At 43.2% G+C, this 26,449-nt stretch overlaps 2 protein-coding genes across 2 annotated transcripts; one reads left to right on the plus strand and one right to left on the minus strand.

Moving 5' to 3' along the window:
* Nucleotides 1-3,683: 3,683 nt before the first annotated feature.
* LOC136489791 (putative disease resistance protein RGA3) lies at nucleotides 3,684-16,486 on the minus strand. Its single transcript, XM_066486337.1, has 2 exons — nucleotides 15,389-16,486; nucleotides 3,684-6,215 (listed from the first exon to the last, which is right to left on the minus strand). Exons 1-2 carry the CDS (start codon nucleotides 16,139-16,141, stop codon nucleotides 3,684-3,686), a joined length of 3,285 nt encoding a protein of 1,094 aa, XP_066342434.1. The 5' UTR covers nucleotides 16,142-16,486.
* On the plus strand, nucleotides 10,948-12,684 carry LOC136485835 (increased DNA methylation 1-like). The gene is made up of 4 exons (XM_066482657.1): nucleotides 10,948-11,112; nucleotides 11,238-11,325; nucleotides 11,742-11,832; nucleotides 12,071-12,684. The coding sequence occupies exons 1-4, from the start codon at nucleotides 11,009-11,011 to the stop codon at nucleotides 12,091-12,093; spliced, it is 306 nt and encodes a 101-aa protein (XP_066338754.1). The 5' UTR covers nucleotides 10,948-11,008; the 3' UTR covers nucleotides 12,094-12,684.
* Nucleotides 16,487-26,449: the final 9,963 nt, after the last annotated feature.

Genomic DNA, 26,449 nt, shown 5'->3' on the forward strand with positions numbered 1-26,449 from the left:
TCATTGTGCTTGAACCGAAACATACTATACGCGCGTATAAATGTATAATTAGCAGCGTACAATACGACTTCGAAAACCTATTTTGAAAAGAAAACAAAAAAATGAAAAGAAAAGAAAAAAGAAAGAAAAACCTTTAGTCCCGGTTCGTATTACCAACCGGGACTAAAGGGTGCCGGCCATCGTGGCATGTCAGGAGGCACCTTTAGTCCCGGTTGGTGTTATCCACCGGGACTAAAGGTCCCCCTTTAGTCCCAGTTCCTGACCCGGGACTAAAGGACCCCTTTAGTCCCGGATGCTTGCTCCCGGGTGGGGAACCGGGACTAGAGGGGGTTCCCCACAGGGAGTAAAGCTCTGTTCTATACCAGTTGGGGTAGAGAACAAATATTTGGGGCTAAACGATTTCAGATAAACAAGTTGTCAACTACAAAGTTGTAGATCTTAATGAGAACTACAAGTTTGCTATAGACTATATCAATAGCCGAGTTCATTTGTTGGTTTCAGCCAGGGCTTATCAGCCAGTCAATAGTATTTTCCTTTTACAACAAACCAGCACCAACCAGGCTTATCAGTCCAGAAACCAAACAACGAACAGGCTTATTGTATTTTTTAGCCACCTGAAATATAGCGTCTCACATTTTTTATTAATCTATTATAATGACAGAGGTGGGTAATTACTTAAAAAAAATGTGAACCTCCGCAAGTCGTGACCATATATTTTATATTGATAATAGTAGCCAAGTCATCGTGATTGGTGGGCTCCATCAAATATTTTATTATCAATGGATATATTTTAACGTGATTGTTGATGCCGAATAGGATCCGCATCACACGTTAGCAAGGGCTAGCATACCCGTGGTCCACAAACGACCGTGATCGTAGCAAGAACGTAGCGGATCAGCCAAATCGGTCTAGAGACCGGTTATGTCGATGTTGAGCTTGTTTTTCACGTGGTAGACTCCTGAACACGTCTCGTGAAGACATGTCAGGGAGGAGCACGTAGAGGGTGTCCTAGGGTCGGCAAGGCCATGTAGAATGCCGCCAAATCTCGCTAGAAGACGTGACGAACAGGGCAAAGAGAAAAGTAGGGAAAAAGAGGGTATGTGTTGTGTTTTTGACGAAGTTTTGATCCTCAATTGGCTGTGATACTCTCATATATATAGATGGGACTTATATATAGAGAGGGGATGATCTTATCCCAGTAGAAAACTAATCCAAAGCGTATTCACCAAGTTTTCTACGCCAAAAATAGATTCAAAACCGAATCTCAGAACACGGAGGGCTTTGCCGGTTAGGAAAAAAAAGTTTGGTTACTCCGATCCACTTGAAAAGTATGGGAAGGGCACGCAATAATTGAGCAATGGCTAACGTCCCATGCTGGGGTTTGGTTGGATGGGGTACACTGTAACAAATGTGCAGCTTCATCTGATTAGCATATGAGCCGTACACGTGGCATGATCGTCATGATTGTGTGTGACCGTGCAATGATAACCCTAGCTAGCTACGTTTTAGCTGGACGGTAAAGTGATGAAGAAAAAGCAGAGAGGTAGCTGCCAGCAACAATTGCCTGCCCGATGGATCACATCATACTGGCACCGCCACAACCCTTTAGCTAGCTAGCTCGATCGTTTGGCCGCTGGCATGAGCTTTCCCCCAATGTAATTAATTGCCATCCACGTCGTCCATGTCCTTCACAGCTGCCCTTTACTTGAAATGGATCGGAGAGAGAGACGCGAGCAAAGGAAATTAAAGCAACGTCCTTGTCCGTCGCCAGTACTGGGGTTCACATCACGACACTGCGATCCTCAGGCGTCCTACTTCTCGGCGTGGCTTGCGCGTCCAGGACGGCATACACTTGATTATTTTGGCCACTTACCACGTGTTTAGTCGGTGAAAAGTTGGAAATTTGGCTACGGTAGCACTTTCGTTTTTATTTGGTAATTAGTGTTCAATCATGGATTAATTAGGCTCAAAACGTTCATCTCGCAATTTTCAACCAAACTGTGCAATTAGTTTTTTTTTCATCTACATTTAATGCTCCATGCATGTATCGCAAGATTCGATGTGATGAATACTATAGCACTTTTTGAAAAAACTTTTCGCGAACTAAACAAGGGCTTAATTTGGAGATGGGAGTGGTGAACGCAACCATATATAGCTAGCATCGGATCTTCATCGCATTGAGAATGAGACCCTTTGTTGTCTTTGGCTGCTCTAAGCACCGTCTGTTCCTCTTTATCCCCACCCATGTAGATGATCTCCAGCTCCTTGAGCTTTTGTTGATGCGTCGAACACAAGGTAGACAAAGAGCTTGCTCACGAGCAAGCTGATGATGGATGACTGTTAAGCACCAAGCCATCGCTCCAATCTTCAAATCTTGCAGGTGGCGTAGGTGGCGTGGTTCACATGTGCACGACTGCACAGCATATGAGCGCGCCGTAGGTGGCGTGCTGGTACAGGACTGGTTTCCTCATCTAAAGTTTAGTTCATATCAGATATTTGGATAGATGCATAGAATATTAAATATAGACTAAAAATAACTAATTACACATATTACAACCACTTTACGAAATGAATTTTTAAGCCTAATTAGTCAATGATTTGACAATATGATGCTACAGTAACATATGGGCTAATGATGGATTAATTATGATTACTAAATTTGTCTCACGGATTACTGCGGACTTGTGTAATTTATTTTATTATTACTGTCTGAATAATCCCACGTGACACTCCAACATTTCATGGGCCTAGATTGGCTAGGCAGACCTATAAGTAACCCACACTGAATATGAACTAAACTTATACAAACCAAACTGTCTCTTGCAAGAATATACCAGATTTATGGTCATAAGAACAAATCTCATATACAAACCAAACTGTCTCTTGCAAGAATTGACCGGAATGTATATGTTCTTTTGAATCACAATGTAGTTCACAAGCTCTACAGTCTACAGTGAACTTCACTCACTCAACAAATGGGAACACATAATTGGGAACACATGAGTACAACATTATCTCTCGCGCTCATGGATCACAGTAAACAAACTATATTTGCACGCCATTAATTGTCCTATTGCATATAAAGGATAGACTATAGAGCGAAGGAAAGGGGGGGAAAAGCACAAACCCACAACCAATCAGGGATGGGAACACCCACCAGACCATGTGATGCGACCTGCAGTTTGCGTTTCGATGTGAACGCCTTTCTTGTACAGACATACTGTAAGACCCAAGGATCATTATTAAAGTTTGGTTAGGAATGCAGCAACCATTTTTAGCTTTTGACTACCGTAGCACTTTCGTTTGTATTTGACAAAAATTGTCCAATTATGAACTATTTAGGCTTAAAAGATTCATCTCACCAATTACGGACAAACTGTGCAATTAGTTATTCTTTTTACCTACATTTAATGCTTCATGCATGTGCCGCAAGATTTGATGTGATGAGAAATCTTGAAAAATTTTGGATTTTGGGTGGAATCTAAACAGGGCCTTAGTTCCCACCTCAAATTCTCAAAAAGTGCTACAGTCGCCATCACATCGAATCTTACGATACGTGTATGAAGCATTAAATGTAGACGAAAAAAAAATAATTACACAGTTTGATTGAAAATTACGAGACGAACGTTTCGAGCCTAATTAATCCATGATTGAACACTATTTGTCAAATAAAAACAAAAATGCTACGGTAGCCAAATTTCCAACTTTCGCCCCACTAACACGCGCTTAGAAAAAGGAAGGCGGCCAAGAGACTTACCATGCTTCTCAGCTGAGCTGTCGCTGGTATGTTGAACAGTGACTTCAGTGACTTCATCTTTCCACCAAATGCGTTGCTTAGGAATGTGCTGGATCATATCCCAATTTGGGTGTCCCTCTTCTTTGCAGGTTCTACTGAGCACGTGGCACCATTTGATATCAATCTTCTTAAGAGCCTGGTGGGGCAGCGTCGGAAGAAGCTCTATCTTATCGCACTTCCAAATCCACAGTGACCGGAGCGACACGAGGCACTCCATATTTTCCGGCAACCTGTCCCAGTTACAAAAGTAAATGCAAAGCCTACGCAGACCAATGAAGAGTTCACTATCTTTAGGAATAGCTGCCAGCTGGCTGCAATTGCAGAGTGCAAGTTTGTGCAGGTGCTTTGGGGCATCTGGATGGTGGCCACTCAACATCCAGCTAGGATACCTTGAACCGATGTAGGACCAGATAATGAGCTCTTTTAGATCCTTTGGGGGACAAAGGCCCTCAAGTACCTCTGCTTCCACGTCTGGACCAACCCTGTTGCGCTGGCCGAAATCCAGTTTCAGTTTCCTGAGTCGCTCCTTGTTGCATAGGTGGGCTTCAAGAGCTTCCTCTTTGCTTCCGACAACCTCAAGCCCCCCTATAATTAGAGAGCCTCGAAGTTTGTTCAGATGCATCAGCTGCTTCAACTCATACCCTTGTGCCTCCTTCACTAAGAAGCTTCTCATTGTCTGGAGTGACGTCAGCCTTCCAATGTTGGGGAAAGAAAGCGGAGCTGAGATGTGCCGCAAATAGATTAGATTAGCCATATCTTCAGGACAGGATGCTTCTTCTTCTAGACATGGAATATCTATGATCTGGATATGGTAAAGCTTGCTAAATGTGCTTGGCAAAATCAGACCGTACAAGCCATGACGAAAATTGAAACCAAGATAACGTAGATGCTTCATATGATCGATAGATGCTGGGACTGACAACTCTTCTGTAAAAAAATTTAGTTCAATGACCAGCACCCGCAGTTTCGTCAGCCTCATGAACAATCGCCCCAAGAATTTTTCTAAGTCATGATTTGTTTTCATGATTTTTTCTGGATACTCCTCATAAGGATCCTCATTAATGATCAAGGTGCGCAAATTTCCCAGATCCAGAATTTTCTCATTGATCTCTGCTACATTTTTTGTCTCAATGAAAAGATGGTGGACCCCTCGTGGGATATCTACCGGTGAGCCATTCAAACCAATTCTAAAGAACTCACTTCTAGAAACCTTCTCTGCCAACTCGTGTAGCAGGTCATGAATTGTGAGCATGCCAAATAATGTTCTATGTTCTTGTATAAATGAGAATGTCAGTAATTGATCAAAGTAGCTCTGCCCTATATCTTCCAGTTCCTCTGTTGAGTTACACGTGGTGTTTACAAACCCGTGAGCTATCCAGATGTGAACCAACTCATCCCGTTTTAATCCATATCCTTTGGGGAAAGTGCTGCAGTATGCAAAGCATCGCCTGATGTCAACACCAAGCTGCAGATAGCTCCACCACAGAGCTCCCATGATCTTGTTCAGTACGTCAAGGTTCGCTGTTGTCTCCCAGAAACTGATACTTTTGTTCCTCCGAAGCTGCTTTCCTACTGTTACAGCTGCAATAGGTGACCTGCCTAGCCTTTTCGCAATCTTCCTCCCAATCCTCTCATATTCTCGATCACCATCAGATGCATCTGGTAGGGCATGATGCATGAACAACGATAAGTAGACCCCTTCTTCCAAATCAGGTATTGAAATTTGCTCCTGGGGACGAAGAGCTTCAGCAGCATCTGTTTTTTGAGATGTCACAAGGACTCTGCTTCCACGCAGTGCATCACTGAGCGTATCAAATAGAATATCCAGTTCCGTCTGATTCTCATCATTGACCCAGAGATCATCCAGTACCAATAAGAAGCGTTTGTCTTTCAATTCTTTCTGCAACTGTGTTTTTAGACTTTTAGGACTATCACCGTCATTAGATGGCCGCCTCTGTGTGATCTGGACCAACATATCACGAAATATATCACCTGTGCTGAATGTCTTCCCCACAAGAATGAACATGATAGGGTTGAAATAATGTCCTTCGTCCTTTTCATAGTCACAAACATATTGTGCCAGGGTAGTCTTCCCAGAACCAGTAATGCCATAAATGCCAATCACAGAATAAGGACTAACGGTGCTGGAGCTTGGTGCGTTGGTATCTGGTCCCTCACGAAGCATCCTAATTATATCTTCACGGGCCTTGTCTCGACCGAACACTTTCTGTTTAATGACTCTGTACAATTCGTCAATCTCTTTCTGCTTGCTGCTGCTTTCCTTGGCACTGTTTTTGGAGGTGCTGCTGCTATTCTGATTCAAGAGATCTGATTTCTTCGAGGAAGTGAGAATATCTTCTATGCCCTGTATTTGTTTCCTTAGTCTGATTCTTACAGTAATAGGCACATTGCCATCCTTCTGCAAGAAGGAAGTTTCAAACAATTATCTTAGCCACATACTCTTGCGACTTATAAATACTTTCAACACGTCATTCTATACGTGCGAAATAAAAGTGTAAAAGTGGATGCAAATTAATATATAAATAAAACAAGTATTCAGATTCATCTTATTATAATGGAAATTTTTATTTAATAGCGCTAGGCCAACAACCATGCATCTGCAATTGCAAGTAACTCTTCGAGTGTATTGACTGCTTTTGACTGGAACTATATATCACGATACATTAGTTGTTCCTGTCCCATGTGTATGTATATTTTGAACAAAAGATACGCATCATTCTAGTTATCCAATAATCTTGAAATGAGTCATGTAGCTACATTAGGTGTTACTCCTAACTAATTACTAGTCATCAAGCTGTGCTCTTGTACTACACACTAGGATCATCAATCAAAGATACAAATATTAGAAGTTTGTTACTAACACAATATGCATGTATATACTTTTCAATCTCTAACACCGGTCATAAGACATAAACATTAGAAGCTTCATACAATTATCGATATGGAGGTATAAATATAAGTAGCTACCAACTATGTATTGTATGTTTCTCCATTTATATATCCATTTTTTTTTGTCTCCCTCTACTTGTCACCTTCAGGTTTCTTCAATATCCATTGAGTTAAAACCTTACTTTAAATTATATGGTTCGTCTAGTTGCGACATAATGATTTTGGCTTTTAAATTTTGTTCTTATTAGTTGCTACGTCAAGTGGAAACTCTTGTGTATTACTACACCATGTATTGGAAACTCTAACACACACACAGTAGGCATTGGTAATTTAGATGTATATTCGATGGGGTATTTGTTTTACTTTATTATAATGTGGCGAAGTGTAAATTTAGAAACAATTGAAGAGATTACTTATATTATGTATCATAATGTGGCATGGTGGGTATACCTACAATGCCACATTTTGATACATAACATAGGGTTTAGGGTTTAGGTTTTAGGTGGTATGGTTATTTTATAGTATAGTTTGTTATGGCAAAGCTAGGTAATTTGGATATGGATTTATGTGTAATTTATGTTGTTCTTCATACAAGAAGAGATATACATTATTTATTTTAGAAAACATAATAGATGCGATGACTCTTATTATCAACGACGACTAGTGTCCACTGAATTGATGGCGGCACCTTTCTTAGTGAGAATTTCTACGATTTATATTTTTTCCTAGATTGTACCATGCAAATTAATGTGTAACCTCCACTGGGGCCTCCATTTAGTAGTATTAAGACTCTCCCCAAAGTTGTGCATCAGCTCAATCACCTAATTAGTTTCCTTCCGATGCAGATTGGTTGTCCTAATTAATGCAGTTTTAATCCAGAGTATTTTATCATGCCTGTCTTTGTGGTATCCTTATTATCTTTTGTTCAATTCTTTACAGATGCTTCTCCATCAACTTGTATGTATCATGGATAAATCTGGTGTATATATGCATCACTTGATGCATAATCACTTGTATAAGATCGAAGCAAAAAAGGAAAAAAAAATAAAAGTACTCCCTTCATCCAACAAATAAGTATGTTGAGTTTTATCCACTATATAGCGAAGAATAGCAAAAATTATGACACCAAATAAGTAGACTATGAAAATATATTTCTTGATGTATCTAGTGACATTAATTTAATGTCATAAATATTTATGTTATTTTTTCTGTAAATTTAGTTTAACTTAAAATAATTTGACTTAGGACAACTCTAGAAAGTTGTTTTATTTTGGGATAAAGTGAGTGATATTCCGAGACAATTGAAGACGGAAACACCACCAACACGTGTACAAGCTACATAACCTTTTCTAAGCGTGTGTTGGGACTCGGTCAATATAATGGGTAATAACTACGCTCTGAATAATATTCCTATATACTATAGTAACACATATTTGCTATTCCTCAGTCGCCTGAATTCTGGGCTTGTCTTCAGGCGATGCCTCCGATGGAGCTTGCGATCCGTGCGCTGGTATGCTTTTGTATTGGGTCCGTGGCTGTGTTTGGTTCTTATTGGGTCGGATCGAGCTCGACTGCACCCGCTAATACCGATCGAGCTCGCCGCGGACCTCCCCCATCCCACGCCACGGCAGCGCCGCGAGCGCCCACTGCCGCCCGCGCTGGCATCTCCCTCTCTCCCCTCCCCATCTTCTCACTCGGAAGCCGTCGCCGCCAGCTCGGTCACTCGGACGAGCGCGCGCCGCGCGTAGCCCCCGACCGGCCTCGGATTCCGTCGCTCCACGACAAGCACCCCAGCTTCAAATGCCATGCCCGCGCCTCGGCTCCGTGCCCATGCCCCGCCTGAAGATGCTGCCCGCAAGATGCCGCCCACGGCTCGCTCGTCTCCGCCATAGCTTGAGATCGGCACCTACCTGCGTTCGCCGCACTGCTCCGTTGAGGTTTGTTGCTTGAAAATCCCTTGTCGCTGCTGATTCGATTTGGTCCTCTTTGATTTTGTTAGTGGTTTCGGTTTGGATTGCTTGTAAGAAGTGGATTCGTAGCTAAGTTGAGCAATGGTGCTTGCTGACCTGTTTTTAGGGGTGAGCTCATATGTTTTTTTAGTTAAATGTCGATCTGTAGATCTAGTTTTGCATGATGAGGTTGTTGGTATAATTGTTTCAAACGGAGAGGGAGGAGGTAGAACGGGGAAGAACCGCCTAGAAAGATTCTATTCTGAGCGCGTGACACCTCATCTCCTTGTCCGTTTGTATCGAACAGAAGCTAGCCCAACTGAACCCTGTTGCACATCCACTGATCCACATCCTGCTCGCTTGCTCCAATTGCTCCCATCCTTTCTTCTGTAGTCCCCACTGATTTCCGTTACGCTTCTGGAGGAGTAAAACTGATGCAGTTCAGATCAGGGCTAGGCCGAGCTAGAGGTAGAAGTGTCAATGGATCCATGGATACACCATCGGCCAGTACTAGTAGCAGAAGGCCACAGGTAGATGCAGAGTGTGGCATGGTAGCTGCATCCACCAATTATTGATTGGCTTGAACTCTTCTCCTCCTCTCCAACTCCAACTCAATGAGATGCAGCAGCTGCAAACTGCTTCTGCTTGCTGGTTTTGCTACGATGGTCGGGCAACGGCAGGACCAGCCAGCCATTATGCTCCGGATTACTGCTCCTGGCAGCTCTGTTTCTTTGTGTTTGGGCAACGAGGAGAATCCAGGAATGGGCATCCTCGTTGGTATCTCTGAAATCGGTTTCTTGCTCTTTGAACAAGTAGTATCACGAGTTCATCTGAAGCTGAGCGAGCGGCAGCAACTCGTCTGTGCTTTGTGTTCTCTGTTTTCAGGCGGCGGCAGCAACTCTGTGCTTTGTGTTCTCTGTTTTCAGGCGGTGACAGCTGAGGAAAAATATATATGCATACAGAATATGATTTTATTGTCCCTTGGATTTTATTTACAATTTTAGAAAGAATAGATAGCAAACTATAGATAATGTATATTTGTTACAAAATAGTGATTAACGGAAGCAGAACCCTGACTTCAGATTTATATTAACTCCTAACTATAGTTAAATATATTCAACATGGGGTCTGGATTATTAAAGTGACGCCAAACAACATGGACTGTATATGCAAAATCGGAAGTGCATAATGACAATGGATAGGACCAAGGATCACACATTCTTTACCAATAAAACAAAGATCATACATCCTGAAATAAGTATCCCATCTTCAAATACTGATATTTTGTAACTTCCCTAGCTGAGCTCATTGGCTTATTCCTACAAGTTCATGTAACTAAACCCTACAATCTGTCCCTACCAAGTTTAACCAAACACTTCTAGCTGAAATTGACAACCTGCATATAGCAAGGTGTTATCTTATTATAGGAATATAACATGATTACTACTATCGGAGCATTTTCTGATAGGACATTTATCTGATAAGAAGGTATGTCTAGGTAGATGAGACAAATAGGAAAGCTTTTTGGTTTTTATGAGCTGAGACTCCTAACATACTGTAGCTTCATGTATTATCCTCAAAAAATGTTCTCTGCCTTTCATGTAAATTGTTCATAAACCAAAAGAAAGAAAACAAAATAAATGGTTAAACCATTTGCAAAACATGCATAGAAATACATCTATCTCAACAAAACTCTGTAGTGTCTTTAAACGAAAGTCCATGGAAGAGCACCTTTTTTTATAGGAAAGAGGACCTTGCTGCTACTGAGCTACCATAGCATTCATATGGTACAGGAACTTATGCAGAAAAAATACTGTGTTTCTGATCTTCCAGCAAAACAGATGGAAAAAGAATTGGAGCAAGTACCTCTTACCAATAAATGTATTGGATGAGGTTAGTGATCACAGTAAACAGAAATTGGTATGTTCAGAGTATCAGGGCCGGAGAGACCTTAACATGTTCAGAGTTTCAGTTTGAGATCCTGAGGCATAGAACAAATGCAATTTTAAATTTAAACCAAGAGCAATCCATAGACAAACCAAACCTATTATGCATGAAGAAATCAGCATCCAGTACCCATGAAATTCAGAGTTTCTCCTTCTTTGTTGTTATGTTTTTAACTGAATCTCTGTTGGTGTGTGGAGTTTAACTGTTATTTGATCTGTAATCCAGAGTTTCTCCTTCTTGTGTTATATAAACTGAACACGGTGCCTTTTTTTGTTTGGATGCATGTTTCAGCTCTCTGCTCAGCTATCAGAAGTGACAGGCGTAATGAACCCTACCGGGGATAGTTTCTCGTGGGCGCTCTAAAGGATTCAGAAAGAGGAATCGGCCAGCTCTCAAGGAATGCAACATGAAGCTTGCGGTGGTGCTCGGCGTGCTCAATGAGTGCTTCAACCCAGTGAAGGATGGGTGGACAAGGATTGACATGCTCCACCTAGCTGTGTATAGCCTTGGGTAAGTCTTTTTGAGTCAGAGTGAGACGTGCACATTTTTGTACTGACCCTGAGATGTCATTCAGTTATATATTAGGTCTTGATTCTGTCGCTTATATAGAAGATGTTTCTTGCTTGAACGAACAGGTCTGAATTTAAATGGCTAAGCTACGAAGGGTTGTACACCATGGTTCTGAAGAAGCATGGAGAGATCGTTTCAGCAGCCATTGCTGAGGTTTGTACACCAGCTGAATTTTGAATAGTTGTAGTCTGTAGTATCCTCTTCTTGGCTGTTGTAGTAGAATAGTAGGAGCTCACATCTTTTAACTGTGTGTTGCATATACTGTACAAGAAAGCTGTGTTTAATATCCATTTCTTGATTGCACATTTATAAGTAGTAAATTGCACACCTAAATTTCTGCAATTATGGTGTTTAACATGTGCAATATCCAGTCTTTAGATATAACTTTCCCACTATTTTGTTTTCCTTTTCACATTTGATTAAGCAGGAAAAACATATGTTCAGAAAGCTTGTGCTAGGAAAACTCTTTACTTTCATAGTCCAATTGTACTATCATTTAGATTGTTTGATGATGAATAATATTGCTCTAATGCTCAGGTTTTTTAATAACTGAACTGAACTGTTGCAAGAGTTGGACCGGTATACAAGATGAGAATTGTCACATGTTTCTTCCAAGACAATTACATAAATTAAACTGGACTGCACGCTTCCTTTTGATTGGTAATTTGCACTTCCATATGTTGTTCCTTGTTTTCTCAATTGTTGACTTTTCTCTTCTTAGTTTTCTTTGTTACCCGTACACTGCCATTGTTGTTATCAACTTCTCCTGCATCATAATATCAATAGAATTAGATAAATATGCATACAATTCAAATCTTCTATACTTCAGCAGACTTATGTCCTCATATATATGTACCATGTAGTCCTTCTGTTTGATCCTTGCATTGTTGTTTTACAGGTCACTTCAAGAAAATAGACTGATTGGCAAAATTCCAGAAGTGATTGGCGTCATGTAGGCTCTTGCTGTCCGGTGAGTACAAAAAGAGACACTTGAATCCATGCTTATTGATCTCTTTATCTTTACTAGCCCATAATGAAATCTTTTGTCCGAAATTGTTTCTCAGAGACCTTAGCGAGAATGAACTGGTGGGGCTGGTTCCTCCTATACTTGGCAACCTATACTACACAGGCAAACTGTTAGTATCATCAACAATATTCTTCTTTCCCAAACCTATAACATGATTGATTTTTGCAATAACATCGGTCTTCAGTGTAGTTAAAGTCACAAACCAGAAGTGGAGTCCTGACAGCAGCCGGAACATTTCAGGTGATGGCTGGTTTCTATGTGATATATAATTTTCTCACATACAGAATACTCAAATTTGAGTTCACAAAACGGTAGAGCTTGGAAAATATGCTCAAGCTACTTTCCAGTAGTTTTGGTGTAGTACTATAGAAATAAGATGCATCCACAATATACTACTGAATTTTGAAGTGCTCTGTTACTATTAATATCTGTTGTTGATGAAAATCAAACAAATAATACATTCAGTTACATAATTGCAATCACCAACAATAGTAAATTACAAGCTATTGGGTACTGTAATTGTAGTTCTTAGCATGTGCAATTGATCCTTATTAGCCGTACCACGCCCATTTGCTATTCTTGTTGCAGTATCTGAACTTGACTCTCTTTCTCTTTTGTTATGCAGTACATTCTGAGGGTAGGTGAAGGACAAGCTGCCCAGTGCATCAGTGGATTCATAGCTATGGATGTCCCAGCACCCTGTGGCCCCCTCTGGTAAACTATGCACCACTAAGCTCCTTATCCTGGCTCTCACGATTGTTAATCTTTGCGTATAACGTTTAGCAGCTTGTTTTTAGTAGTTTCTTGTGATTTGTGCTAACACACCTATTCCTTTGTTTATTGTGATTTGTGCAAGCCCACACCAAATTTTTGTCCTTGTCATTTCATAGAAAAAAATTTGTTTCTTTGTGATTTGTGCTAACACACCTTTTGCTTTGTTTATTGTGAATTGTGCAAGCCCACACCAAATTTGTCCTTGTCCTTTCATAGAAAAAAATTGTTTCTTGTAATTTGTGCTAACACACCTTTTGCTTTGTTTATTGTGATTTGTGCAAGCCCAGACCAAATTTTGTCCTTGTTCTTTCATAGAAAAAAATGTTATTTGTGATTTGTGCCAACACATTTAAGCTATTTGTCTTTGTCATAGTATAGAAAAAAATGTAATTTGTTAATTGTGATTTTTGCCAGCACAGTCAACATTTTTGTCCTTGTCTTTCCATAGAAAAAAATTGTTATTTGTGATTTGTGCCAACACATTTTAGTTATTTGTCTGTCATACTATAGAAAAAATTGTAATATGTTTATTGTGAAAATTGTAATCACTTACGCAAAGGAATTGTATCTGAAGTTTTGTATATGTTGGTTTCCGGACGGACCAAACAGAAATGAAATTTCAGTAGTACTTCTAGCTAACAGATTACTCGCAAGTCGCTTTCAGTGATTCTGGGAAGAATTTCTCGCATGTCTGTTTGGCCTGCAAGAAATTGGCGTGGTGAATCTAGACAGAATATGTAGTTGTTGTTTAGGACTACAGGTGGGATACGTCAATGAATCTGGACAGAAATGTGGCTTAAGTTAATTTCGTGCAATTTTCTTTAGAACAAAAAATGAAAGGTATACCAATGAACTTGCATGTAGGAGTAATAAGAGTGTATATGCTTCAATGAATTCAATGCATTTTCTGACTAATCCACACATAGTGGTTGTGTGTTTGTTTCAAGATGTTGTCATTTTTTTGTCATTTCTGTAAAGTTTCCTGAGAACCTGGGAAGTAGGACTCCATTCATTCACCGCTAACTCCTTTGTTGATGCAGTACAACATCTGACAAGAAACTGAACTGCTCATTTTAATGAAGCCAATCTTGAGATGAGGGACAGTGACCCAGAGGCGACACTTGAGGCAGACCTGAAGGCGAGCGAGAGCTTCCTGAACTAGAGAACACTGCAGCTAGAGAGCTATGAGATGTCCCAGCACATGCAGGAGCAACACGCTACAGCTTGGCCTTGTGATCATCTCGCTGGTAAGCATGCTCAAGCACTCAAGATCCTAGTTGACATATCAATAAATGTTGATCTCTATGAAGTTTCATACTTCTACAGCCTACGTCATGATACGGTCATTTTGTCACTACTACTTAATCTCACTAATGGCATTTAAGGATAGTTTCTGACAGTTTGTCACGAAACACAATGTCTGACTAAAAACTGAATTTCCTGGCTGATTCCGAGATAAATCCTCATCATTAGTCACAAGCATAGATGTGCTTTTATTTATTAATTATAATGATCAATTTAACCACAAATACTAAACACAAGATGTCTACATTACTTCAGATCTAGTGGAATTACTTATGTGGTTTATCTTCTCTTGATTGTTGCAGTATTTGGTGAAAACATGATAGATGATAGTTATCAAGATGTCAACATCGATATATCTTCTGTGGTGATTGAGCAAATAAAGAAGAAATACCACGATAAGCCTCAAGTTAAATGTCTAATCTTCATATAGGAAAAGCAACAGTATAATTGCATTATCAACAAGTACTAGTTGCACTATTTGAAATATGCAATTTTCGTATTTATGTTTTGAAATTTTCAAGATCATACTCATGGTGCCTTTGTTTGCTCAGAATATCTTAATATGTGAATCTTGTCGGGTGAGACTATGCAGTGATCCTGGTGTTCCATATTATGTGGACTTCACATGCACGAGCTGGGACATTTAACTTGTAGCAGGGGGTTTAAGTGGGACAAATTTCTGTGTTTTTGGTTCACCGTGTAAAGCCCAGTTCAAAGTGAAGAAATAGGCCCATGTTTATTCATTCGGTACACCTCAGCAAGCTTAACGGGTTTTTTGGACCCGTTAAGGAGTAGATCTATATTCTGTTGCAGACTCGTTTTGTCTGCTTATGGACCTGTTTTGTCTGCTTATAGAAACCGCTGGATGACGATTGTCACCGCTGGATGCTAATCTGACAGCTACAAACCGTCGCCTGAAAACATTGTATATTTCAGGCACCTGAAATATAGCGTCTCAGCACTTCCGAGGAACATAAGAGTGACGTATTTTGCAAAACATATGTGAAGAAGAGAGAGGATAAATACCAGCAAGATCATATAGTGTTTGCGCTGCTGCTATAGGAAAATAGCTACAATGCTAGGAGAGCTGAGTTGAATTCATCATGTTACCTGCAGATCACTTTTGATGCCAACTAGTTCATATGACCAGTCCCGGTAACGCCGGGCTTCTGCAATCCGCTGAGCGGACCAGCTGAATACGGACCGACAGCAGCTCGTGATATTGGCGACGAGGTGGCTGCACCAACCGCAGAGCCTCTGGACCCCGACGGTGGATGTTGCTTGGGACACAGGTAGAACGTCCTCACCTGAACTCCAACCTCCGAAAAATTGCCCCAGCTTCTGTTTCATGCTATGTACCAATTGCAGTAGAGGAGCTGGGGTGTTGTCTATGCAGTAGAAGGCGATGCAAGCACCAGAAGCGTGGAGAACTCGCTGCACCGAGGCCCAGCTCCCTCTGCCGAGGGCGACAATGGATGCGCCAGCAGCCTGGATGAGTCGCTGCACCCATCTCCCGTCGTCCCCACCAGTCAGTTCCTTCTCGATACGGTGGTAATCGACAAGGTCCAGGATGTCTTCCGCTTGGCACAAGGCAGACTTGAGACGTGTGTCCAGCTTGTCGAGTCTCTGCAGATGAGATCCAGACCTCTCGTCCCTCATCACCATCCTCTGCTCCTCGACGTCTCTCAGAGTCTCCCTGAGAGCTGGGACAGTGACTTCCTCCAACATGTCGAGCTCTTTGGATGCGTCAAAAATGAGGTAGGCAGAGAGTTTGTTCATGATCATGCTGATGAGGGGTGAGAGCAGCCAACCCACTACGGTGACTGTCCAGCCCGTCGCAGCGATGCTCCAGGGACTTGCCATGGATCAGGATGCTGTGCTCTCTTTCTCTCTTGGATCTAGCTAGGACGTACAGGGGGAAAGCAAAGGCGCAAGGGAGAAGATGGATGGTGAGTCGATCGTGAATGGGCAAAACCTAGCTAAAAACTACAATCAATACACGTCGGTATATCTATCTACAACGATGGCAGATTCGCAATCCCCCATGGCGACGAGACCACCGGAGCGAAAGGAGGAGGGGAGGGGCCGGGTGAGGGCCGGTGGGCGGAGAGGTGGTGGGGTGGAAACACTAGTGGGATCTGATCGGAGCAAGAACTGGGGTTCAGAGAAAAAGCTCCCTACTCCTCCACTTGAAAAGGATAGGAAGGAGAGAAAAAACACTAGTGGGATCTGACTGGTACCGAGGACGACGCGTCATGAGACACACGGCTCTGCCTGCCACTTATATATTCCCGGGCCCAATGCAATGATATACGTGTCAAACACACCACACAACGTGAGCATAAGATGCGTAGATAGTGCTGTTGTTAGCTGTAGTAGACTTCGTTTTGTTCCTGGCCGGTCACAACTCGAGATGATCTACTAGTAGTCTGTAGGTTGCGTAATGCAAACGGAGATCATCTCTGTCCCGGCCATCGTAGCATTCGATCATGAGGTATCTCGCTCTACATACTTGCTCTCAAATTTTTCTGTGGTTAGTGGTATTATTATTAATTATTATTAAATCAACAATAATTACTAACGTTGTTTCTAATTTTAATTTGTTGTGAAGGAGAAAATTTACCGCTACCATTATTAGACTACGTACCTTGACCCACATGTAAGTGCAAGGACCAAGTAAAAAAAGTTTCTGTTGCTTTCGTCTACAGGAGCTGCCTGCTATGCTGACCAGCCGGGCAATCATCACTCATCAGCTACAGGATCGGCAGTCCCACCATATCCTCTCCGTCCCCGGCCCCGCGTGCATGCTTTGCTTTGTCGATGGCCTGAGAGAGACGCAATAATAATGCTGGCCGGCAGATATGGTTCTAGGACAGGTCCGGCCGGGTCGTTCACATGGGCACGTTCTACGGCTACTGGAAACAGTAGAATACCGAGTGCACGAGGATTTACTGAATACATTATATCGGACACTCGACAAACATATAGCACTCGGCAAAATACAACTTTGTCAAGTGTCTAATAAAAAACACTCGGCAAACTACAACAAAACTCTCAGCAAACACGGACACTTGGCAAAATGGAGTCACGTGCGCTGGGCTGCGGCGGCCATCTGACGACCGTTGGGTGCGCCGCCCTGCCGTTAGAACTTTGCCGAGTGTCTGTTAGAGACACTCGGCAAAGACATGGTATGCCGCGTGTTTTTGTTTGACACTCAGCAAACTGATATTTTTACTGAGTGTTTTTTGTTTACACTCGGCAAAGTATTGTTGTTGCCGAGTGTTTTTTAATGGCACTCGGTAAAATAATAATTTTTTCTCTCCTGCCCTCCAAACTTTTTCTACCCTCCACATACAACATGTGGTACTACATGTTAAAAATTGGTATATTTCTCGATCTGTTTGCTATATTTAAGTAATTTATTGCATTTAGATGATTTTTTTGGTTTAAGTCAAATTTGAACTGCAAGTGATACAAATAATGGAATAAATTGAGTGGAGAAATCATATTCATGTTATTGAGTCCATTTTGGGGCCTTACCCGGGAAATGAAAAGAATTTTCGAACATTTTGTTCAGGAAACACGACCACGAACGTGTGGTCAAATGATTTTTAAATTCTAAAAAAAGCAAACGAAGTCTGAAAATGACGAGATTTGTCAAGATCTCCTGATATGATACGTGGAGACTGTGGAAAAAAATTGAGAAGGTTTTCACACAATTTGTCACGTACGACCTTTACAAACCGAAGCATCTCCAAAGAAGAATTGTAGCGTTGAGATCCGGTAAGATTTGGAGTCAAAGTGACTGTTGAATTGGGGTTTGACTTCAAAACTTTTTGTATAGCCAATAGACAACATAGATCGATTCACGTCAAATTTTGGTAATTTTTCGGATCTGTTTGATAATTTTAATTTATTAACTGCAATTATAGTATTTTTATTGATATATATTAAATTTGTGCTATAACTGCAAGAAATAATGGATTAATATTCGTAGAAAAATCAAATATGCATTGTTGAGTGAATTTGGTAGGTTATTTTTAAATTACATCGTAACAAATTTAGTAAAACACGTTATGAAGAATGAAGATGGGTAGGCATGAATATCAATTTATTTTGCCGAGTGTATTCTACCTGACACTCGGCAAAAATAGAATTTATCGAGTGTCATATAGGGGACACTCGGCAAATTCGTCGACCCGACCCCACTGCACAGTATCGGGCCGTAATGAAAATAAAAAAAAAACAATGCCGAGTGCCCCAGATCTTAGCACTCGGCATATCTATACTTTGCCGAGTGCCCCCAATCTTGGCACTCGGCATACTCCTTTATATGCCCCCAATGGCCCGCACCCCCGGCCCTCACCCTCGCGCACACAACACGCCGCACTGCACCGCACCACACGCTGCCACCCTGAAGGGTCGAGATGGCGACTAGAGGGGGGTGAATAGTCTTTTCTAAAACTTAATCGCGTTGGCTAACCAAAACAAGTGCGGAATTAAAACTATCGATCTAACCAAGACTACACCCATATATCTATATTCTCTAGCACATTGCAAAGATACTAAATAAGCAACAAAGGTACCGGGCTAGCTAGAGCTCTCATAATCAATTCTAGGAGCAAGGTCACATAAACCTATACCACTAGTACTTTAAGCAACAAGAGAGCTCCAACACATGCTAGTAAGCAAAAGCACAAAGCCACCTAAGCTCACTAGCAATGCTCAATAACAAGGCAACCAATGTCAAATTAGAGAGCGCAATTACTTAGCTACACAAACTAAGCAATATGACTAACAAGGTTACTCAAACCAAATTAGTCATGTAAGAGAGCTACTTCTATGCTACACAAGTAAGAAGATAACTAGCAAGCTACATAAGCTAACTAATTACAAGAGCAACTACACAAACACAATGTATATGAAAGTAAACACAAGCTTGTGTAACGAGGATGCAAACCAACGGGAAGAACAAGGTTGATACGGTGATTTTTCTCCCGAGGTTCATGTGCTTGCCAATACGCTAGTCCCCGTTGTGTCGACCGCTCACTTGGTGGTTCGGTGGTTAATTGACATCACCCGTCAAGCGCGCATGTTGGGCGCCGCAAGAACCTACCCCGGAAGTGAGGGTAGCTCAATGACACGCTTTACTAAAGTTGCTCTTCGCGGCTCCCACGGAGCGAGCACAATGCCCCTCACAAAGCACTTCTCCGAAGCGCCGCACAAGCTTCTTGCGGGCTTCGACGAAGACCACCACCAAGCCATCTAGGAGGTGACAACCTCCAAGAGTAACAAGCACCACTGGCTTACAACTCGATCACCTAGTGCAACTCGATGCAACCTCACAATGCAATCGCACTAGAATTGCTCACTCACACAATCGGATGATCACTATCAAGTATGTGTGAGATGGAGGGCTCCCAAGCACTACCACACAAGCCACCAAGGCTATAGTGTGCTCAGCTCCTGGCCCAAGGCTGACCATGGCTTTTATTTATAACCCCACGAATAAATAGAGCCGTTACCCCTTCACTGGACAAAAGTCGGGCCGACCGGACACTGGACCTCAGCGTCCGGTCACGCGATACACGCCACGTGTCCCTTGCTTCAAACGCTGTTCGCTCGATCTCAGCGGTCACCTGATGACCGGACGCAGCAGCAAACACTGACCGAACGCTGGACCTTCAGCGTCCGGTCGTTTCCAGTAAGGTTCTAGAAACGCTTTTTATCGATCGGACGCGTCCGGTCGACCTTGACCGGACCCTCCCAACGTCCAATCAGTAACCCTGACCGCTGTGCTGCCACGTCACCTTGACCGGATGCTCACAGCCAGCGTCTGGTCGATTGATCGACGCTGCACGCTGTCTATCACAACTGATCGAACGCTCATGGCCAGCGTCCGGTCACAGCGTGACCAGAGTCCGGTCCACTCTGTGGGACCTTTCTCACCTCCGTTTCATCACCAAGTTGATCCACATCAACTCCAACTTTATCTCTTTTATAAATGTGCCAACACCACCAAGTGTACACCACCATGTGTATGTGTGTTAGTATTTTCACAATCATTTTTCAAAGGATTAGCCACTCAACTTGCCACGCCACTCAATCCTAGCGACGATGCAAAGTTAGACCACTCGAGTGGCACTAGATGACAGATATGCAAACAAGTTTGCTCCTCTTGATAGTACGGCCATCTATCCTAAACTCGGTTATAAACTTCTCTACACACCTATGACCGGTGAAATGAAATGCCCTAGGTTATACATTTGTCTTGCGCATTCCATTCCATTTCCTTCAATGTCGATGCAACACATGCACCAACATGATCAACAATGATATGATCCACTTCATATCATCACGTGATCATATTGGTTCATCGATCTTGACTCTACTTGCTTTTCACCATTGCCTTCGTTCATCGGCGCCAAGTCTTGCTCAAGCTTTACCGCCACGCGGTCCATCGCTCCAAAGCCTTCGACACGCCCTTCACGCTTGCAACCGGTCCATCAAGCCAAGTCTTGTCTTGATCTTCTCCACCTTGATCACATGACTCAATGTCATGTCTCATGTGCAATAAGCTCCCTCATCATCACATGTGTAAGCTTTGCAACATCTCCAAGCCATTTTCACCTTCATGGCATATGTTGCTCACACACATGTTCCTGTGGACTAATCACCTGTGTATCTCACATAAACGCAATTAGTCCACCTAGGTTGTCACTCAATTACCAAAACCAAACAAAGACCTTTCAATCTCACCCTTTTTGGTAATTGATGACAACTCTACAAAGATATGAAAATTAAGCTCTTTTTGGATTCATGTTGCTTGCCCAAGCAATTTTACCATGTGTAAATGATTTTGGACAAGTACCACAAACCCGAAATGATAGTATTAGCTCCCCCTACATATGTGCTAGATTGTCTGATTAGAAGTTCGCACATATGCATAGATTGGAAATGTGAGAGAGTAATTATTACCGATTGATGCTAAGGTATTTAAAATAAACCTTTCAAGTGTGATACCAATCGGAGTTGCACATTTAAATTCATCCATAGCACCATGGTTAGCTAGATAACACTTGGATCTCAAATATTCTTCGGATCACCACTTCCATATTAGCCTTCCAAGTACCACACTTGGTTTACTTACTCATAGGCGGCAAGCCCTATACTAGGGAGAAGTGATCTTTCTCTAAAAAACCATTCTTGATACTTACTTGAAATAGCTTGATTGATTACGGTGGAAGTAACTCGATCGTTTTACGTACGTCACTAGCTCATTGCAAAAACAAAAAAAACAAAAAACTTTCGGTGCGGACTGCGGACCATATCTCCAGATGCAGATATCAACCATGCAAAACAAAAGCACTATACAGTGACACCAGATAGATTCCTTTGGAATTTTGGAAAGTAAAAAAGTAGGGTCCATATCCCTTAGCTTATATTTGCCTTTAGTTCTCTGATTTTGTTCCAATTTTTTTTTCCACGCGCACGTTAAGAAGCAGCTGATGATACTCCAAAAATACGAGCCCAACCGAATCGCATCCACAACCGTGGCTTCGTTGCTGGTGCGTGGATTACATTTTCTATGCTAGAAGATGATCCTACCTGTAAGGCTGCAAGTTTGTACCCAGAAAAGAATAACAGCTTCAGTCACAGAAGTCCAAGTAGCAGGGAGGATGCAAACTGCGAGACACGGCTGACGACTCACGACTCGAGGCCTTTACAGTTCACACGCTTACAGTAATCGACGGCGACGACGACGGCGACCGGGGAATAATCGAAATGACTGTCATGATCACGAACGGGTGGCCGCCCCTAGAAATTCTCGACACGGGCGGGCGCGTGCGGGCGCGGATCAGACAAAAGGCCCGCCCCCTAACAAGTGTCTTGTTCCCTTCTGGTTCACGTGACAGAAAAACCCCCAGCCAGCCTTTTTTTTCCCCGCGCCCTCGTTGTCGCGCAAAAGCGTTGCTTCACGGTACTCGCCGGGCACGTACATTCACGGCCTCGGACGCGCCGGCCGGCGCTTCTTTTCCTGATGACCGCGTGTCAAAAAACAGGTGCGGATTTTCACGGCCCGCGCCAGCTGCTTGGTAGCCTACGCTTGGCCGCCTCGGCGACCGGTGAACAATGGACACTGACTGGCAATTTGGCAAGGCTACGCTACCGGACTCAGGCTCTTTGCCGAGTGGCTGTGACACTCGGCAAATCTCCATATACACTCGGTAAAGCCTTTGTCACCCTCGGCAAAGCCGGTGACGACAAAGACCTCTTTGCCGAAGAAAAGTTGTCTGACGGCGCCAATTGACGGTGACGGTCGGGCGCTCGGCAAAGCCCGCCCTTTTTACCGAGTGTCAGTCCTACTACACTAGGCAAAGGTGGCCGCTTTGTTGAGCGGCTAATGGGCGGCACTCGGCAAAGGCAGGGAGGCTTTGCCGAGTGCTTTACTGGTGCACTCGGCAAAGCCTCTCTGCCTTTGCCGAGTGCAATGGCGATAGCACTCGGCAAAGCCTCCCTGCCTTTGTCGAGTACAATGACCATAGCACTCGGCATAGCTGGGAAATTTGTTTTTTTTTTGCATTTTTTTGTTTATTGCATCCACACATACATATATCACATTATCACACAACAATCACATATATCACACAACTATCACATATAATCCATAACCATGACAAATGTCATCACAAGTTATCCACAAGTATCACATAGTCCACAAATATCATCTAAGTGCCGCCACAAGTGCCACCATTCACAAATAAGCATCACAAACACAAGTCCATCTACCTCTATTGTTGACGGCCACTCCACCGGTCCCACTGCGACGGAGGTGTGCCCTGAGCTGGAGGTGTGCCATGAACATCATTCGACGCCGCCGATTGCCCCTGCACAAAAGAGAAGTGATTGCATGTGTGAGACAAGATTTAAGGTAGGTTCTAAAAACTTGAAAAAAAGCAACATATTAGTGTCAGTTCGAAATTTCGGCAGCACCTCCCCTGCACGGTGAGGTGTCCAAAACCTACAACAAAACAACGGTACGATGACCGACAACCATATATGCATATTCACATATCATGGTGCATTTGACTCAACATATCATTTGGATTCACACTCATATATCCATATCCACATTCACATTTAGATTTAAGGTAGAGAAACTCACAGGAGTGACAGCAGGATCATTTGGTGGAGTGAATATCATCGGTGGCGGAACATAGCCTGAGTAAGCTCCAAGACCTTGAATATACTGAAACATCTGCTCCATCCTCCGTCGATCCTCCTCAGCCCTCGCCTCAGCGTCCTCCCGTCGCCTCCTCTCTTCTGCCACCTCGGCCTACAATATTTCACCCCAATGATACAACGCAAAGCAAAGGTATGTAAAAATCAATGAACGACGAATAAAACAGAAATAACCTTGAGTGCCTGCACCGTGTGCTGTGTACAGTCCGGCCGTGTGCGTATGGCTGGGCTCGAGCTCGTGCTCCTTGCTCGAATCTCGGAGAGAGACCTAGTACGGGCCGGTTCGATTGCGCCGTCACCAATCCAGTACCCCTCGTGCTTCCTCCCTCCTCCCAACCTCATGACGACTTCTCCATTAAGGTCCTCGGAGGTGGGATCGTACTCTGGCCCATGGACCTCCCTTGCCATCGCTGTGTACTCAGTGAGGCGGGTGTGGACGGACGAGTTGATGTACGCCTCAGGCGGGTCCTCCGGGTTGTAGTGGACGTCGGACGTCGCCTTGCCCTTGTAGGCCATTGCCCACGCCTCGAACTGGGAGACGGGCGCGCCACCATGTGACGCCGACTGCGAAAGAAGCAGCAGGATGATTAGAAATTTGCATAGTTGAGCTTTAGAATAAAGAAATGGATTCAGCGTACCCATTTAGCTGCGTAGGCCAGGAGGCAAAGGTTACCTTGATGGTGTGGTGCACCAGGCATCATCAAACGCCGCTCCTAGCAAGCATTGTGCGTCTCCCACCACTTGGGGCTGCACCACTTGTCCACCATTGCCTCCCAGCAGTCTTCGTGCCCAGTGCACCACCACGGAACCACCTACACGACATCAAGTATATGTAGATCAAATTAAGCTTATTTCATCTTAGAAAAATCAGTATTAATCTTATATATTTACCTTCATGTATTGTTCATTGGTCAGCGTCTCCTTTCTTGCCTCTTTTTTTGTGACCTTCCTAAACTCGAAGGTCGCGTTGTATGTCACGACGGCCTGGAGGCCCGCCTCATAGTGCATGTCACCCACGAGTTTGTGACAAGCTTTGTTAGCCGCCGCCCTCGCTGCCACCTCCCATCCCGGCTCGCATCCGAAGAAATCCTGTATGTAGACGCAATGTATCCTATCCTTATTTGAAGAATGTCCAATGAATGCGATGAATTGAGGAGTGTAGTGAGACGAAGACTTACCCACAGCTCCGTAATCACCCGCTCTGCCTTGTGGCCGTAGATCCTACCATCCCGATCATATGCATCTGCGCAGACGGCGTAGTGGGCAAACGTCCAGGCCGGTTGCCGCACTCCGGCAAAGTCAACAAGGCCAGGGAAGTGTGTCTTGAACAAAAGACCAAGAACGCCATTAGGATGGCGTTCGTGACCACCTGCACCCACAATCACGAAACCCCTGCCCAAGTGATCAAGAAAAATTATTAGTTTCAACATAACAAATGAGAAAATAGTGATAGCATGTAAAGTTACTTACTTTGAACCACCGGGTCAAACCATTGGGCGTCTCTCAAGAGGTATCGGTCGCTTCGGGAGTTGCGAGGGACCTTACTGATAGAGTTTAGCCATGCCAGAGGAAGAGGAGCATCCTACTGCCGCACCATAGGAAGAGGAACCCCCCGCCGCCTCCTCAGCCTCGTCATCCTCGTCCTCGTCCTCGTCCTCCTCCTCGTCCTCCTCCTCCACCTCCTCCTCGTCCTCCACCACCTCCTCGTGCTCCTCGGGCACCTCCTCCTCCTCCTCCTCCACCGCCTCCTCGTGCTCCTCGGGCACCTCCTCCTCCTCGGACTCCTCCTCCACCTCCTCCTCCTGCCTCTGTGGCGAAGGAGCCTGACGACCCCGGCCTCTGCTGCCTGGACCCCTGCCTTTCTTTGGCGGTGGCGGAGGAGCTACCTCCTCCACTCTCTTGTATTTCGACTTTACTTTCCTTAAACTCCTTAAGAGACCCTCGTCGCCTGGCATCTTTGTTCAATCACCTGCAATTACAAAGAGATACAAAATGAATAAAACATAATTAGAAAGAGATGTAAAATAAATAAGACGTATTGCAAAATGAACAAAACATAATTAGAAGGTAACATAATATTACATGTCTTAGAAATAATCATCATGATCGGTATTAGCTGGATCATAAGTCTCATCATCACTATCATGCATGTCTACTTCCATGTTGATATCATGACCATCCGGAGGAGCAATGTTGTCATCACTGTCATTAGCTAATTCTAATCGCCGAAGTAATTCTAAGTCCTTCACATTTTGAACCTCATCCCCATCGTCCTCATCATCAACCCTTTCATTGTCTACTTCCATTCTGACCGGATCGGTTATGTCTATCACAAAGCTCCCTTGTAGCCTCTCTTCTTGAAAGAACTCTCCATCATATGTGTTTGGGTCAAAGTTGTAATCTTCATTGTTTGGGACAGGTAGTTTACTGTGTGGCGATACCTTGTTCACAACATCTCAACCCTTAAGATGCGGGTCGTCTTGGCACGCCCATGGGAGATAATAAACTTGTGTGGCCTGTTGAGCCACGATATAGACATCGTCTCCTGGGTACTTGGAATCGTGTCGAATTTCGACTAGCCCAAGATTAGGTTAACGGGGCTGCTGTATCACGCCAAGCTTTAGGATTTTACCTAACTAGTGAAAGCTAAACTTAAAAATTATGCATCGATCACTCTACTAGTGAAAGCTTTATCTCTTACAAGATGAATTCATATCGTTTTTTGCACTTGATCTCAGTATGAATATGAATTCAATGAAACTACATTCTACAGACAGATAAAATGATATTACAACATTTCACTCCAGGGGAACTAGGAATGAGGCAATTCGAAACACCAATGTTCTGCAGCATGGAACCTTTTACCTTATTTCTATCAGACAAAGGGAACATGAAAGAGATGAACAAGGGATTACCTAGGTACTACGC

The sequence above is a fragment of the Miscanthus floridulus genome, chromosome 10 (genome assembly GCF_019320115.1).
Source record: "Miscanthus floridulus cultivar M001 chromosome 10, ASM1932011v1, whole genome shotgun sequence".
Taxonomy (NCBI): domain Eukaryota; kingdom Viridiplantae; phylum Streptophyta; class Magnoliopsida; order Poales; family Poaceae; genus Miscanthus; species Miscanthus floridulus.

What these genes read in the sequence shown, in the direction of transcription:
- LOC136485835 (XM_066482657.1), top strand. Translation starts at nt 11,009, where the DNA reads ATGAAGCTTGCGGTGGTGCTCGGCGTGCTCAATGAGTGCTTCAACCCA. An exon ending in CTAGCTGTGTATAGCCTTGG is followed by an intron (nt 11,113 to 11,237) that starts GTAAGTCTTTTT and finishes TTGAACGAACAG; the next exon opens with GTCTGAATTTAAATGGCTAA. An exon ending in TGCACGCTTCCTTTTGATTG is followed by an intron (nt 11,833 to 12,070) that starts GTAATTTGCACT and finishes GTTGTTTTACAG; the next exon opens with GTCACTTCAAGAAAATAGAC.
- LOC136489791 (XM_066486337.1), bottom strand. Translation starts at nt 16,141, where the DNA reads ATGGCAAGTCCCTGGAGCATCGCTGCGACGGGCTGGACAGTCACCGTA. An exon ending in GCATCAAAAGTGATCTGCAG is followed by an intron (nt 6,216 to 15,388) that starts GTAACATGATGA and finishes TCCTTCTTGCAG; the next exon opens with AAGGATGGCAATGTGCCTAT.